Source organism: Calypte anna, chromosome 5A (assembly GCF_003957555.1).
Source record: "Calypte anna isolate BGI_N300 chromosome 5A, bCalAnn1_v1.p, whole genome shotgun sequence".
NCBI classification, from domain to species: domain Eukaryota; kingdom Metazoa; phylum Chordata; class Aves; order Apodiformes; family Trochilidae; genus Calypte; species Calypte anna.
This window is the reverse complement of record NC_044251.1, coordinates 10,375,481-10,390,588: the sequence shown is the minus strand read 5'-3', so window position 1 is coordinate 10,390,588 and position 15,108 is coordinate 10,375,481. Positions and strand designations below refer to the sequence as shown.

Below are 15,108 nucleotides of genomic sequence, written 5' to 3'. Positions count from 1 at the left end.
GCCCGCCTCTCTCCCAGCGTCTAGTCCTAGGGGGCGCTCTAGCAACGCACGGCTTTCTGCCGCCACGGCGAGACTCTATGGTTCTGCGGCGCGGCGCTGGGGTATGGCGTTTGGCGGGGCGGGCTGGCGCCTGCGCAGTGGGGCGGGCGGGCGCACGCTGAGGCAGGAGCGGGACCAGCGCGAGACTCCGGCTCGCGGGCGCAGAGCGGGACCCCTCGGACGTTGCCAGGTAACGGCTGCGCACCCGCCGCCGCTCGCGCCCCGGGGCCCGGCCGCGCACCCGGCCTGGAGCCCGCTCCGCCGGGATGGGCCGCAGCCCCGGGCCCGACGGGTTGGGAGGGGACTCGGCCTGGATGAGAGCTGGGCCTGGGCGTTTGGGCCCGGCCCGGGCGGGGCGAGAGGGACCGGCTCCGCAGCTGCGAGGTCCCCAAGCCGGGGGGGGTAGGAGGGCCGGGCCGCGCTGCCGGGAAGGTTGGCCGGCTGGCTCGGCCTCGCTGTGCCGGGGATGGGCTCCTCCCGGCCCTGCAGCCGTTGTTGGGCGCCCTGGGCTTCCCTTCTCTGGTGTTGAAGCTGTCGTTGGGCATTGCCAGAATCGGCGATGCTCCAGCGGCCGGACCGGAGGAGTCGCTGGTCAGAAGTTTTCAGTCTTCCACAGAGGCCGAGGGGGTTTAAGACCTTTGCTGAGGCGTTTCTCACGTCTGGGAAAGGTGATTTCAAGCGTTGTCCCTGTGGGCTCTGTGTTGCTCCTGAGTGTCTTCCACAGAGGCCAAATTAAACACACTTTGTGTTTTTATAGAGAGGAGGGTAACGCTTTGTGTGCAGAGCAGCTTTTGCCGTGTGTGTCTGCAGTGTTTGCTTGCTGTGGTTGGGGTCTGTTGCTTTGCATTATACCCTTATTCTGTATTTCATAAGTAGAGCTATAGGATTGAGCTTAACAGCCTTGAGGGGACTAGAAAAGCGAAATGTGAAGTTTTAATCTTAGTGTTGTCATTGTTTGGCTTTGATATATAAGAAGTTATTTGAAATCTTTCCAGGAGTGTTTTTACAATATTAGTCAGTATTTCTCCTTTCTGAAAGTTAATAATGGAAGTAAGAGTAGGCACAGACTTCTGAATTGTGTGGCTGTGTGTGTGTAGCCACTTGGCATTACCGTTTTACCCCCTTCGAAAACTCTCGTGTAGCTAGAAAGCATTAGCACTGCTGTAAAGATCAAGAGTAAGACTTCAAAATGGTGAACACAGCAAACCTTCTAAAGGAGTAATGCATCTGACTGCAGCTCGGGCTCCTGCTTCTGTAGGAAACTCAAAAGGAACTGAACCAACCTGGTTTGTAGTGATCAGTATGTGGATTCATGCTCAGGAAAATGAAACAGCTTAAATGTTCCTTCTTGGTTATGAAGTGTTAAGTTTATAATTTTTTTATAATTTTTTTTGAATGTTTAATTATTTTCAGATTTTTTTTTCTTCCTGGATAGCAGTATGCTGTGGGGTGCTTTTTTGCCTTTTTGGTGCTTCATTCATGTCAGGCTAGTTCTGATTAATGCCTTTGTTTTATTTGCTGACAGGTGGCCTCTGGAACAGGTCTTACAGGATTACTGCAAACACCTTGTGTTGAGTTTAGGAAGTCATCTTCTGGAGTGTAAAGTCTTCCTTCTCAGTACTACAAAAACTTCCCTCTACCTCTTTATTTTCTCAACATCTCACGTGCTCTCTTATGTGGACAGAAATACCTTTGTGAGCACTGCAGACTTCTCTCTCATGTCTCTAGTGAAATGAGGCAACCAGGTGCCACTAATTGCCAGGCAGTGGGCATGAGCTTGTGTTAAGCCCACCTGTGCCTGATTAGGGCAGGGCCCCCACTGCGCATGAGCAGGATTAGGGGGCCAATAAAAGGCCCTAATCAGGCACAGGTGGGCTTAACACAAGATCATGCCACTCCCTGGGAATTAGTGGCACCTGGTTGCCTCATTTCACTACACATGTCTTGTTAAAAATTTTACGCAGCTTTATGAACTTAGATGATTGAAAGGTGCACAGTGCCACCTTTTCAGAAGTTGAATTCTCTGCAGTGTGCTGTGGGTAGGCATGGCAGCTGAAGTGGGTAATAAAGTCTGGCTAGCAAGCTTTTTCTCAATGCAGAAAGTTAGCATCTTGTCAAATCATGGTGGCAATACTAAAATACTAGTTAATATATTTAATTTTTAATAAAACCAGAGTATGAATTTGCAATTTTTTGTACCAGTGTTCCTCTATCCTCACCAGTTCTTGCTGGTTTTTTTTTTTAACCACGTTTGTAGGAGAAGGCAGCGCCGTACTGTGAAATAAAACCTTGGTATCTTTCTGCTCCAATTCCAGAATGCCAGGACTAAGCTGTAGATTCTACCAGCACAAATTCCCTGAGGTGGAAGATGTAGTGATGGTGAACGTTCGGTCCATTGCTGAAATGGGAGCCTACGTCAGCCTGCTGGAGTACAACAACATTGAGGGCATGATCCTCCTCAGCGAGCTCTCCAGGAGACGGATCCGCTCCATCAACAAACTCATCCGCATCGGGAGGAACGAGTGTGTTGTGGTCATAAGAGTGGACAAAGAGAAAGGTAATTTGGAGGTCAAATTCAGGGAGAAAAATGCAGATAAAGTAGGCAGCTTAGGTATTCATTGGTTTTGCCAGGGGTTCTTTTTTAATGTTCTTAAGCAAAATAGACCATCGTGTTGCCATCTGATTCAATCATTCTTCCTCTGTGTTCTTTAGGAATTAGGTTAATGAAGGTCAGTCACATGAATAAAGTTTTGCTTAAGTGGGTCCTCACCAACTCGGTGTTTGGTGAACAAACCATAGCAAAAGTGGAATTTCCTTTTGATAATACATGCAGATTTTCTGTGTCTTGACTGAAGAGAAGAATAATCTGGTGTGCAGATAAAAATGAAAATGGTGAGCATTGAATGCTTACAGTCCATCCTGTTCCCTAAGAAGTCTGGAACCTTGGCTATGAAATAGATCACATGTATGTAATTATTTCTGCTGCATGAATTCTGTAGGTCACAAATTGAGAGTGTACAGGCAATTTTCTTTTCCTGTCCTCTGAACATTTCAATCTTTTACTGATTTTATGATATATTTTCTGTATAGGACGTGCAATTTTGATAATACTCTTCCATGCAATCTTTAAAATCTACCACCAACTATAAAGACAAAATAAATAACACTGAACACATTTTCTAGAAACCTGCCTGTTGGTATGATGCTGCTCAGGTAACACACTTTTCTAGAATACTTCTGAGACTGCACTTAGCTCTGGGATTAAATAATAAATGGTATTGTAAGAAGAAGCAGAGAGGAAAGAGAGATGAGAAGAAGCTTAATTCAGAGAGATCTGAAGTGAAATAAGTTTCCCAACATCTCTAATGAAAGAATATTTCCTCTTACAATTTCATTTTGTTCTCATATCAACAGAGAAATATATCTGGAATTCATATGGTGATCTTTGATTGAATCTTTTGGGAACCTGTAGGTTGTGAAAAGTAGGGGAAGGCCTTTTCAACTTCACTGAGGGTTGGTTCAAAAGAGGTTTTTTTCATAACAGTTCTCCCAAAAGGGTATCAAAGGATTTAGAGACAGAATTTGAGGCCAGGCCCTTCTGTATTAGGAAGCTGTTCAGAGCTAAATTGATGGAGTGCCAACCTTGAATGAAACTGAGTCAAGCACTACAAAAATATGTATCAAGCTTGTAGGCTGGTGTGATTTTTGCCATAACTGTGTACAGCAACAGAGAAATGGATCACTGATTGCTGAAATGTTATGCAAATTTCTTCAAAGTTTGCAGAGGAAAACATTAGGACAGTAATTTTAAAGAATGCTGTACAAAAAATTATCTAATATATTTACAGCTGGAAGAGTAATTTCATATCCTAATTTGGATCATACTTCAATAAAATAATTAAAGTTTGGTTTTGTTACTTTCTGTAGCAGCAGATAGAGCCAGTGTAGGCAAGGGGAAAATCCTGAGCCAGTGTTTGTTCTTCATGCATGTCTCTTGAAGCAGTTAGGCATAGTTTGCACAATGCCTGACACTTTCAAAATGGTTTTCCCCAACAGGTTATATTGATTTGTCAAAAAGAAGAGTTTCTCCAGAGGAGGCAATCAAATGTGAAGACAAATTCACAAAATCAAAGACTGTAAGTTGCTTTGCTGTATTCAGGCACTGTCTCTTTCCATCTTCTTTCCTGAGCAACCCAAGTGCATAGACATAAGATAATATGAAAATAAAGCATTCTTCTCATTTATTAGGCATATTCTGATTCTCATTTACCCATTCAGATATAAATAACCAGTTCATTTGTCCATGAGTGCTCTGATAAGCTGCTGCTTAATTAATGAATAGATCAAGTAATCTGTCAGATGAAAATCTGTCATGTAAAGGGAGTATATTTAAATGACCACAATTGCAAATTACATGCTGGTTTGGCACACTGGACAGCTTTTCTTAAAGGCATACAGATTGATTAGGTTACTGACTCCCACCCTTACTGTTGCTTGGTCTTACTCTTCTGAGTAGAAGGCTTAACATTAAATATTACTATTTATTCTAAATTTTTGTCTGGTTTTGGTATTTGTTTGGGATTTTTTAACTCTGCTTTTGTGTTCCAGGTTTACAGCATCCTTCGCCATGTTGCAGAAGTCTTGGAGTACACAAAGGATGAGCAGCTTGAGAGTCTGTTCCAGAGGACTGCCTGGGTCTTTGATGACAAGTACAAAAGACCAGGATATGGTGCTTATGATGCTTTCAAGCATGCAGTCTCGTAAGGACATCTTCTCTTCTCTACTTCTAGGCACTTTTTTCAAATTGCAGAAAAGTGTTTACTGGAATAGATCCATCACCATGTTCTTTGGGTTTGACTGGGCTTTTTTTCCAGAGTCAGTAGGTAGAATGTACTGGTCAAGTAAACCCAGTAAATTTTGACATCTGTCTTCCAGTTGCTTATTATAATTTTTTCTGTCTTACTGCTTTCCTCAAGTTCCCAATGCTGTTGATAAGTAATACTCAGAGTTGACTTGTTTTTATCCATCTCTGAGTCTGCCACTCTGGGCAAGTCAGATTTTTAAAAGCAGTAACTCAATTTGATACAGAGAAATACTGAGGGGTTGGTGAATAATGTGTTTTGAATACAAAAGAAATATGATTGCAAACACTGGAGAGATTTCTGTAGCTACAAATGAATCTATGACATCTCTAACAGAAGAAGCAGAACTGATACTGATTTGTCAGAATTTGCCTCTTCTTGGTCCCAAGCAGATGTTACCAAAAATACCCAAATCTGTGTCTGAAGCTATTTCTACTCATAGCTCACTGTCACTCTTCCACTGCACGGGTAAAGAGTTTCTGCCGTCTTGTTACTTCTCTACACTTTCAAACATAAATAATAGGAATGGAATAATGAACTTAGAAAGGGAATTATGAACAGAAGGAGATGGAAATTGTGATGCTAGGGAAATATGCACTGAGATAGATTGCTCTTAATTTTTAAGGAGTCTGATATTTTCATTTACTTTCAGGATTAACCTATTTGGTTTCTCTCTGAAGCTTCTGTCATGAAACCAGCAATCCAAAAATAGATTATTGATAAACATTCCCATTTTTACTATTTTATAGCACATAAATGTATGTGAAACTTGAGTTGAACACTAGATGGCAGTAATAAAATTTTAGAAATTGTGTTGACTTCAAGAAGCAGGGAAATTGGTAGCATTTTGATTGGCTTGTAACTATCTCTGTTTTTAGGGAAGAAACAACTTATATTCTCATTCAGAGTGAATGTGTTCTGTTTTACAGAATAATAATCACAGAATATATTTTCTAATCATAGTAAATTTCCATGTGAAGGATGAACTGTGCACATTGCTGTGGAAGGAATTCCAGATAATTCTCTGACTGATAAATACTTAAACACCTGTATAATAGAAGAACAAAAATCTATAGTTACGTGGGCTTTTTAAACATATCTTAACTCAGAAAAATTCCTGAATATTTAAAAGACCTGTATCCTCTCTCTAGCCAAGAGTGTTGCCAGCAGATAAGTATTTGTCTGTGATCTCATTCCTGTTTAAAATACATGAGTATAGTTTACTCTGTAGGATGACAAAACTCTTGCATTTTAATGAAACATTAAAATAATTCAAAAACTTTACCATAGATTCTTTTCCATGTGACATGAGTTTATCTTCACATTGGAGGGAACATAACTACGAAGCAACTTGACATTTATCTCATTTCTTATATTGTATGGAGCTGGACAAAATCATTCCATTGCTTTAAATAAACACATTCAGGTATTTATTTCCAGGACCAGACTGAGTAAACTGCTTATTTAGCTTTGTTGCTAAATGCTTCCCATAGAAAATATTAGAAACAGATGTGTTTATTCCAGCATTTCAATGGACTCCTAAGAAATTTCCCTGCTTTCTTTGCCTAGTAAATAGCTAGGATTATGGATAAGAATGTTGAAATAGTACCAGAAGTTAATGTTGTGTTGTGTTGTATTCCACTTTGGTGTAACTTGTGTAATGTTGCTTCCCTTGTCTCAGGGACCCTGCCATCCTGGACAGCCTGGATCTGACAGAGGAAGAGAGACGCGTGTTGATTGACAACATTAACAGACGCCTGACGCCACAGGCAGTCAAAATCCGGGCTGGTGAGTCCTCCCCATGTGTGCATTAAACACATCTTGACAATTAAGTTAGTCTATCTTTTTTCAAGCTGTAAACTCAGTTAAAATTAATGGTTCATAGTGATAATATTTGAGTGCAACTGTTTAGAATTAGGACATCTTGATCAAGGAAAACACTTATGTGGCTACTTTGCTGAAGTTCATGGTGGTTTGGCATTTATTTTGCCCCCAAATTTCAGATTCCTTGGGGTGCAAAGTGGCTGTCCTGATGTATAGTGCAGTCTATCATATTGCAGTGGCACACAGTGAATATAAGTATTTTATAGTTATGACTGCATCCACAATACCCTTTTTCATCATTCAAAGTATTAAGTTAGTTGATTCCCTAACAGGATGATGGATCTCACTGTCACCATGGCTATAGCACAAGTTAGTAACTTCTCCAGGAACACGTGAAAACCTTTTCTCTGTGTGTGTTTCTGATTGGCAGACCATGTAGCAGAATGTATTAGCTCAAGCCTAGTACATCTCTAATATGTTCATAAAGTGCATGAGCTGGTTTTATTATCTCAATGTAGGCAGAAGAAGCACATGACCTCACTACTTAAGAAGGCATACTTTAAAACTGTAAATCTGTAAAATCTGCTTGTACATCTGTAAAACTGTAAATCTGCTTGTACAGCTAACTGAGCAGCCTAAAAGCATGCATGCCATTAAAATGATAGTCAGTGAAGCAGAGTCACATTTTTAAACTAGATTGAGAAATTGCCTCTGCTCTGCAAGGGTGTACTGAAGAGCAGTTGCACTCGTTGATTGCTGTGGAGAGATAGATAAGCCACATCATATTGAAGTCAAGGAGAGAGTGCAAAAAGTAAGTTAATGAAAAATTCTTTACCTATTACTTTAAACCACCATGAGTTTACATAGACTACAGAAATGTCAGTGGGATTTGATTATCACAAGGAATGACATTGCTAACCTAAACAGCACTACAGTCATTCTGAAAATAAAATTGCTTAACGATTACTTAACTTGCTTGCTTTGTTGTGATGCTCTAAATTGTTTTTAATTGTCTTCAAAGCAAGCATAGCAATTTTCCATTGGCCTGTAGCCTCTTCCTGAGGCTGACTTGAGTGCTCTTCAGTGAAATTGTTTGTGACAGCTGAGAATTAGCAGGTTGCTGTTAGTCACCTAAGAGTGAGACTAACTTCTGTGTGTAGCTCAGTATTGCACCATTGCTACACAGATAAAGAAATCTTTGTCTTTAAACTAATCAGTGTATTACAGACAGGATTAGCACTAGTCCATGCTGTAATTGCCAAGCATCTACAAGAAGCTCAAGTTAGCTATCACTTTAACAAAATGTTAATATAACTTACCTTAAAAAAAAAGTAAAAGTTTCAGTGCTCCTCAAGTGATGCCTCTGTTGTAATTGCTGACAATTACATGACTTTGTGAATGTGCTCTTTTTCAGCTTTAATTTTTCCTGATAGATATTTCATTTTCTCTGGTATTTTTTGCTTGTGTATCTTACTCTCTCCATGTAAAATGCCTTGTTACTGCCACTGAGTTTATTATTATTACTGCCATTGAGTGAATGTGGGTATATAATTTCATATCTTTGCTTTTCAAAGCACAATGTGAAAGGCTGTATGTCTGAAGAATTTATGAAGACTTTTACCTCAGTTTATAAGTAGAGGAAGTAAAATAGAATCATAGAATCATAGAATTGGCTGGGTTGGAAGGGACCTCAGAGATCATCGAGTCCAACCCTTGAACCACCGTTGCGGTTGCTAGACCATGGCACTGAGTGCCACATCCAGTCTTTTTTTAAATATCTCCAGGGACGGAGAATCCACCACTTCAGTGGGCAGCCCATTCCAATGACGGATCACTCTTTCTGTAAAGAAATTCTTTCTAATATCTAACCTAAACTTCCCCTGGCACAACTTAAGTCCATGCCCTCTTGTCTTGTTGAAAGTCGTTTGGTAAAAGAGCCCAACCCCCACCTGGCTACACCCTCCTTTCAGGTAGTTGTAGAGAGCGATGAGGTCTCCCCTGAGCCTCCTCTTCTCCAGGCTGAACACCCCCAGTTCTCTCAGCCTCTCCTCGTAGGGTCTATGCTCGAGTCCCTTCACCAGCCTGGTTGCCCTCCTTTGGACCTGCTCCAGGACCTCGATATCCTTCCTGAACTGGGGGGCCCAGAACTGGACACAGTACTCAAGGTGTGGCCTCACGAGGGCTGAGTACAGGGGCAAATACTTTCCTCAGCTTTGGGATCTACTGAGACTTTCATTGTGGATAAATATTGGATGCTAAAAAGCTTTTAATAAAGCTTAAGCTAAAAAGTTTTAGTGGTTCAACAGCTTTGGATGACTTTAATGTTTTATTGTTTGTATTCCTCTGTCCCAGATATTGAGGTGGCCTGTTATGGTTATGAAGGCATAGATGCAGTAAAAGAAGCTTTGAGAGCAGGCTTGAACTGTTCCACAGAGAACATGCCCATTAAAGTAAGTGTCTTTTAATAGTGAAGTCAAAGCAGAGATGTCTAAGCCCTCAGCTATCAGTAGCATGTAATTGCAGTGTCACAGCCATGTAGCTGAGGCTGGGAAGCCACGTGCTTGCCTTCTGATTCTTCTCTAGCAGGTCTGTAACACCCTTCCTTTCCACTGTGTGCTGACAGTTGTTACCATGACTGCACTGTGGCTTCTCCAGCTCAAGAAAATGTATTTATGCTGTTCAATTTATTAAAATATAGTATTGGTACACTATATACCTACTGCTCCTTTATGTAGCCTTAGGTAAGGAGCAAGAAATTTTATTTTCATATAAAAGATTATGTAAGAATTTTTGCTCCACATATATTTGAGTGTTGATCGAAGGGCTACTGTACTTAGGTTTTCTTCCCCAACAATTTTAGGGTATTGAGTGCACTAGTGAATAAGTGTGTTCAAAAAACTTTAAAGTGCTTCTTTGAAAATGGATTCTTACAACTATTTGTTGTAACAAAAGGAAAATTTTATTTATCCAGTTTTCTTAAAAACAAAGTAAAAAAGAATACCCAATGTACTGGTCATCATAGGCTTTTAATTGTCTGAAAAATTATGTGATAGGCTGTCTTAGTGTTTGCAAAGTGGATATTCTTTCTGCTTAACAGTATTTGTCTAAATAAAAGAATTGTGTAGAAATAACTGCTGGTGGAAATCAGACAGACTGTTGTGCTTTCTTGTCTGCTTTTTCTGTCCAAGACATTTTTATTTATTTGGCTTTGTTACTGAATGTGCTTGACTTTTATTTTTTTCCCCTAATCCTTACAATGTAATAGATTAATCTGATAGCCCCGCCTCGTTATGTGATGACTACAACAACACTGGAGAGAACAGAAGGACTGTCAGTTCTGAATCAAGCCATGGCTGTAATTAAAGAAAAAATTGAGGAGAAGAGAGGTGTCTTTAATGTGCAGATGGAGGTAAGAATCCATTACATTCTAAAATGGAGGGGTTTTCCTCGCAACATTTTTGGAGTAAAGCAAGACCAGTAGTGCTAGGAGAAGTTTTAGTAAAAACATTTTAAAAAACTAAAAAAACCCCCTACATTTGTGTGCCTTAAATGGCCAAAAATTCTAATTTTGCTGGGTTTTATTGAGTGGCTTAAGGATGTATTTTATCTCTTGCTCCTTATATAGAGTTACAGCCTACAAATATATGTGGTCTTTCTTAATAATGTTTTACCATGTGTTCTGGTTTGGATTTGGTTTTTTCAGCCTAAGGTGGTAACTGACACAGATGAGACTGAACTTGCAAGGCAATTGGAAAGACTGGAGAGGGAAAATGCTGAAGTGGATGGGGATGATGATGCTGAGGAAATGGAAGCCAAAACTGAAGACTAAATGTTCTGGAATATTTAGAAGAGAGACCATATGAAGAATTGGAGACTCCATTGCAAACACTCTGGACTAAATATTTCCAGCATTGAAAACTTCAAAGGCAAATATTTGAAGTGTTTTACTGTTTAAGACCAATATGTGAAAGGCTCTTCTAAATGTTAGATGCAGCAGCTCACAGAAATTGGATCTTTCCAAGTGAAGCTGCCTGGTCAAGTTCAAGAAACAGATGTGGCCGGCAGGAGGTTGCAGCCCCATGCTGAAAGTTTTCATACATAACAATTCCTAACTGGTGACTACAGCTCAGTGCATCTGTTAATGATCTTTCTTGGGAGCACCAAAACAAAGTAAGCAGAGCAGTTCTATACAGAATGTATTTGAGCAAATATTCAATAAATTTCTGGGCTATGTAACTCTTGATTTTTTTTCTTTTTCCTCTTTTGTCACATGGCCTAGAGTGGTGTGAATATAAAACCTGGAAGGGTATGATCAGTAGGTGACTCCCATCTAACACTGAAAGGGCTTTCTCTTTTTTGCTTTAAATCAAGCCAGTAAGAAGTGTAACAAAATGTTTTGTTGGTAGGTAGTTGATAAAGGCTTGTTTAAAAGAACATTTCCTTTGTGTTTTATCTGTTTTTACAGAGAACTTGAAAACTTTGACAGCTTGTTACCATTCCAGTTAACATAGTTGATAAATGAAAAATTACTTATAGTTGCACTTTGCTTCTATGGAATTGGCAGGGGGTTCTTTTTGTTTAAGTAACCTTTCCAAATAGCTAGATTTTTAACTCTCTGTATACCTTTCTTTTCTATCATGACCTGTATTGCCCATCTCCTTTTTTTCCTTCAGAGTTTGTGCTGCTAGAGGAAAAATAAAGGAAAAAGGAGGCTTTGAGTCTTAACTAGGAATTCTTAGTACTACCACAGTAAAAACAGTATAATTGCTACATGGTGTTTCCACAAAAGGCATTCACAAAGGGCAAACATACTGCAATCCAGCCTTGATTATCGTAGATGTTCACATTTACCCAACTTAAATAGTAATGCAAAGCCAAAACAGGTAAGTAACTTCTAGTCTTTGCAGGATGTTGGAAAATACCTGAGTATATCATCACAAAAATGAAGGAACAAATCTGTTTTTTTTAATGGTCATTTTCTCAGACTGTCATTTTTTCAGAAGCTGATAGGAAAGCCTTGTCATGGTTTGAAGTTGAAGATAATGTCAGTTTCCTAGATGAACAGCTCTTCCAGCAATGTACATTCACTGAAATAGTGATTTGGTTTACATTAAATACATCAGGTGGGTACTCAGACAGAAGAAAGTTTATAAACTCAAAAGTGACCTGTGTGCCAAAACAGTGCTGTAAGGCAAATCGCTAAAAAATGAGCCACAGGTGCTCTTTCCTTGGAATGTTATCAGGAAAATAGTATCATTTCTAAGAACAGCTTTGGTGCATTTATCAGTGAGACTTGCTTCTGTCAGGAACTCAAAGTTTACTAAACTTGTATAGTAGCTATAGGATACTTTATGAGCCTCAGCATGCATGTACACAATTTTGTGTCAATTTTCATTGTCTGAAAAAAAAAATGAAAAGAATAGTGGGAGTGGTAATGAAGCAGGTTAGGATATATCCACTGTAGTCACTATTTACACTGGCAGAGGAAAGCAGGCTTTCCTGTTGCCTCAGAAAATTTTAGCCAAGAAACTTAAATAAAAGAATACAATTTCATGACCATTTCTTGTGTGTTGCAGCAGCTGGAAGGAGGAGGTCTGAGCTGTCTGGTTTTGAGGCCTGTTAGTGAGGGGTGTGTAAGGGAGCACTGTCCCTGGGGTGCCCACGCTGAGCCTCAGCTGTGCTGCATTAAAAGTTGCTGAGGTTCTACCCTCTACCTCTGACAGTCTGTTTTGTATGTGTGCTTACCTGGCGCTTAAAATAAGGTTTGTGGGTTTTGTGTGAATGTCTTTGCCAAGTCATTAGAGCAAGGTAGCTCATTGCTGCTTATCATTAGCAATTGTCCCATTTACTCAGTTGTAACTGCAAGATCTCCACTGGTACTCAGGTAATCAACTGAAGGGAAGGGCACCATTATAGCTGTGGACAAGACTTGGGCTGGTGTTTTAATTGAAAGAATCTCAGCTTCACTTTCATATCCTAAGTTAATTTTGGGAGACTGGCAGCTTGGAAATAGTTTCACTTAGAACATCTGATAAGAACTCAATGCAAAAACCCCAAGCAGGGGTACTGGCTCAGGTCAGACACACAGCCCTGTATCCTGTTTCTGATGAGGGGAAACAGTGGCTGCTAAAAAAAGAGTGCCCTGCTTTCTTGCAGCTGTTGTGGTTTGTCTCATTTTTAATACAGTGACAATTCCTTTCTGTTTCCTTTCTGATTCTGGCCCTCAGGGGTTTTTTTCAGATGCAATTGAGCTGGCATGTTGTTCTTCATAACGGAATCTGTACTTTGGTGTTTAATTTCTGATAGTTTTTTGTTCCACAGTCTAGACATTTGAACAACTGTTTTCAAAAGCTGCCAACTTTCTACATGCACTTTTGTCAGACTAATTTGGAACACTTGTCATCATTCTCTTTTATCTAGAAATGTTTCATCATTCTTTTATTTTGATGTGGGTTTTTTTCATCTTATTTCATCCTTAATCCACTAAAGCAATTTAGTGGTGCTGTACACTGGAGGGCAAAAAGGCTGTGTGTATCCCCTGTGGAGCACAGCGATAGGCAATGGGTGCTGCAGAACATGCAGTGGGGGATGTCCTTTGGGTCTCTGAATCAGCTGTGGGTGGCTTCCTGAGGGGCTGACCTGGAGGTGCCAGCACTGTCTACCAGGTCAGCCAGCAGAAACAGCATCTCCTCTCAGGGTCGGTGCTCCTGCCCTTCTCTTCAACCCTGAGTCACTAAGGGTCCCGTGGCCCTGAAGCTGCAGAGGGCTCTTCCTGACCAAATTTCATGGCATATAAAGAGAATGCCAAGCACTCAACTGTGCTTTTGTTAAAATACTGCACTGATACATGGAAAACATTCTAAAAAGTGTCTATGGAAACAGGTACTCCTCCCCTCAGTCCACAAGAGGACTTGATACCAAGTTCCTACTTTTATATGTATCGAAGCATGTCCTTTGCTGCTGGGAGCCTTCAGTGCCAGGACTTGCCCTCCCAGCAGATGCATGGCTATGGCAGCCCACATCTACTGACTCACTGCACACTGTGTGACCCTTTTCCCACAAAACCATCTGAGAGATCTGTATTTACTCAGCCTCAGGGAGCAATACAGAGGCAGTTTGTTAGCCTTGATTAACTACAAAATGAGAGGGGGGGGGGGGAAGGGGGTGTGTGTGTATTATAAATAGCCAAAGTAGTGAAGAAAGTGAAGGTTCAAAATAATACAAAATATTTGATACAAAACCTGTTGTTTAGTGGCCAGCTGGGGCAATGTTTGCTTCACTGTTCACCAGCAATTTGACAATACAACTCTTTGTTGCTAAGGGCAATTTTGCCAAGATTGTCTGCAGGGCTGTGGGTGGTCTGCATGCTGGAGAAAAAGAGCTCTCTCAGATCTTTAGTGAGAGCTGCCCGTGCTGCAATTCTGAGATCACTGTCTGAGCAAGAGCCCCCTGCAAGCTTCTACCTGTCCTCACTAGCATAGAATTATCTCACCCACCTTGTTATAAATTGCCTGCAGTAACAAGCTGTACAATGTGAACTCAAGCCTCAAATACCAAACAGTGGAACACTGTATCCCTGGAGCTGGTTACATAAAGAGGGCCTGTCCCTGGAACAAATGCAGTCATGAAGTCTTTTGTCTACCCTACCTAGACTCAAGTTTTATTCTGTTTTACTCAAATTCAATTCTTAAGTACAGAACACTGTGAACTGAAATTTATTTTCTTTTTTCTGCTGGCTGCATCAGATTTCATAGAATGGTTTGGAAAGGACCTTAAAGATCATCTATTCCCAACTCCCCTGCATGGGCAGGGGAACCTCCCCCAAGACCAGGTTGCTCAAAGTTCCACTCAGCCTGGCCCTGAACAGTTCTAGGGATGGGGCAGCCACAGTTTCTGTGAGCAACCTATTCCAGTTTCTCACCACCCTCACAATAATGAATTTTTCCCTATTGTCTAACATAAATCTACACTCTTCCAGTTTTAAGCCATTACCCCTTGTATTGTAAAAAGTCCTTCAGCTTTCCTGTAGCTCCCTTCAGGTACTGGAAGGCTGTTATGAGGTTTCCCTGGAGCCTTCTCCAGGCTGAAAGTCTCTCAGCTTGTCCACATATGAGAGGTGCTCCAGCCTTCTGATCATCTCTGTGGGCCTCCTCTGGACTCACTCCAACAGCCTCATGTTTTCTGGTGTTGGCAGCTCCAGAATTCAACACGGGACTCCAGGTGGGTTCTCATGAGAGTGGAGTAGATGGGGAGATGGGGAGAATCACCTCCCTGTACCTGCTGACCAGGCTTCCTTTGATGTAGCCCAGGGTATAGTTGGCTTTCTGGGCTGCAAGCACACATTACCAGCTCATGTTGAGTTTCCCACCAGCCAACATCCCCA

At 41.0% G+C, this 15,108-nt stretch overlaps 1 protein-coding gene across 1 annotated transcript; it reads left to right on the top strand.

Annotated features, from left to right (window-relative positions):
* The first annotated feature begins 121 nt into the window (after window positions 1-121).
* EIF2S1 (eukaryotic translation initiation factor 2 subunit alpha) lies at window positions 122-11,158 on the top strand. The gene is made up of 8 exons (XM_030452400.1): window positions 122-229; window positions 2,355-2,596; window positions 4,096-4,175; window positions 4,648-4,799; window positions 6,583-6,689; window positions 9,078-9,175; window positions 9,991-10,134; window positions 10,429-11,158. Exons 2-8 carry the CDS (start codon window positions 2,356-2,358, stop codon window positions 10,552-10,554), a joined length of 948 nt encoding a protein of 315 aa, XP_030308260.1. The 5' UTR covers window positions 122-229; window position 2,355; the 3' UTR covers window positions 10,555-11,158.
* The last annotated feature ends 3,950 nt before the right edge of the window (window positions 11,159-15,108 follow it).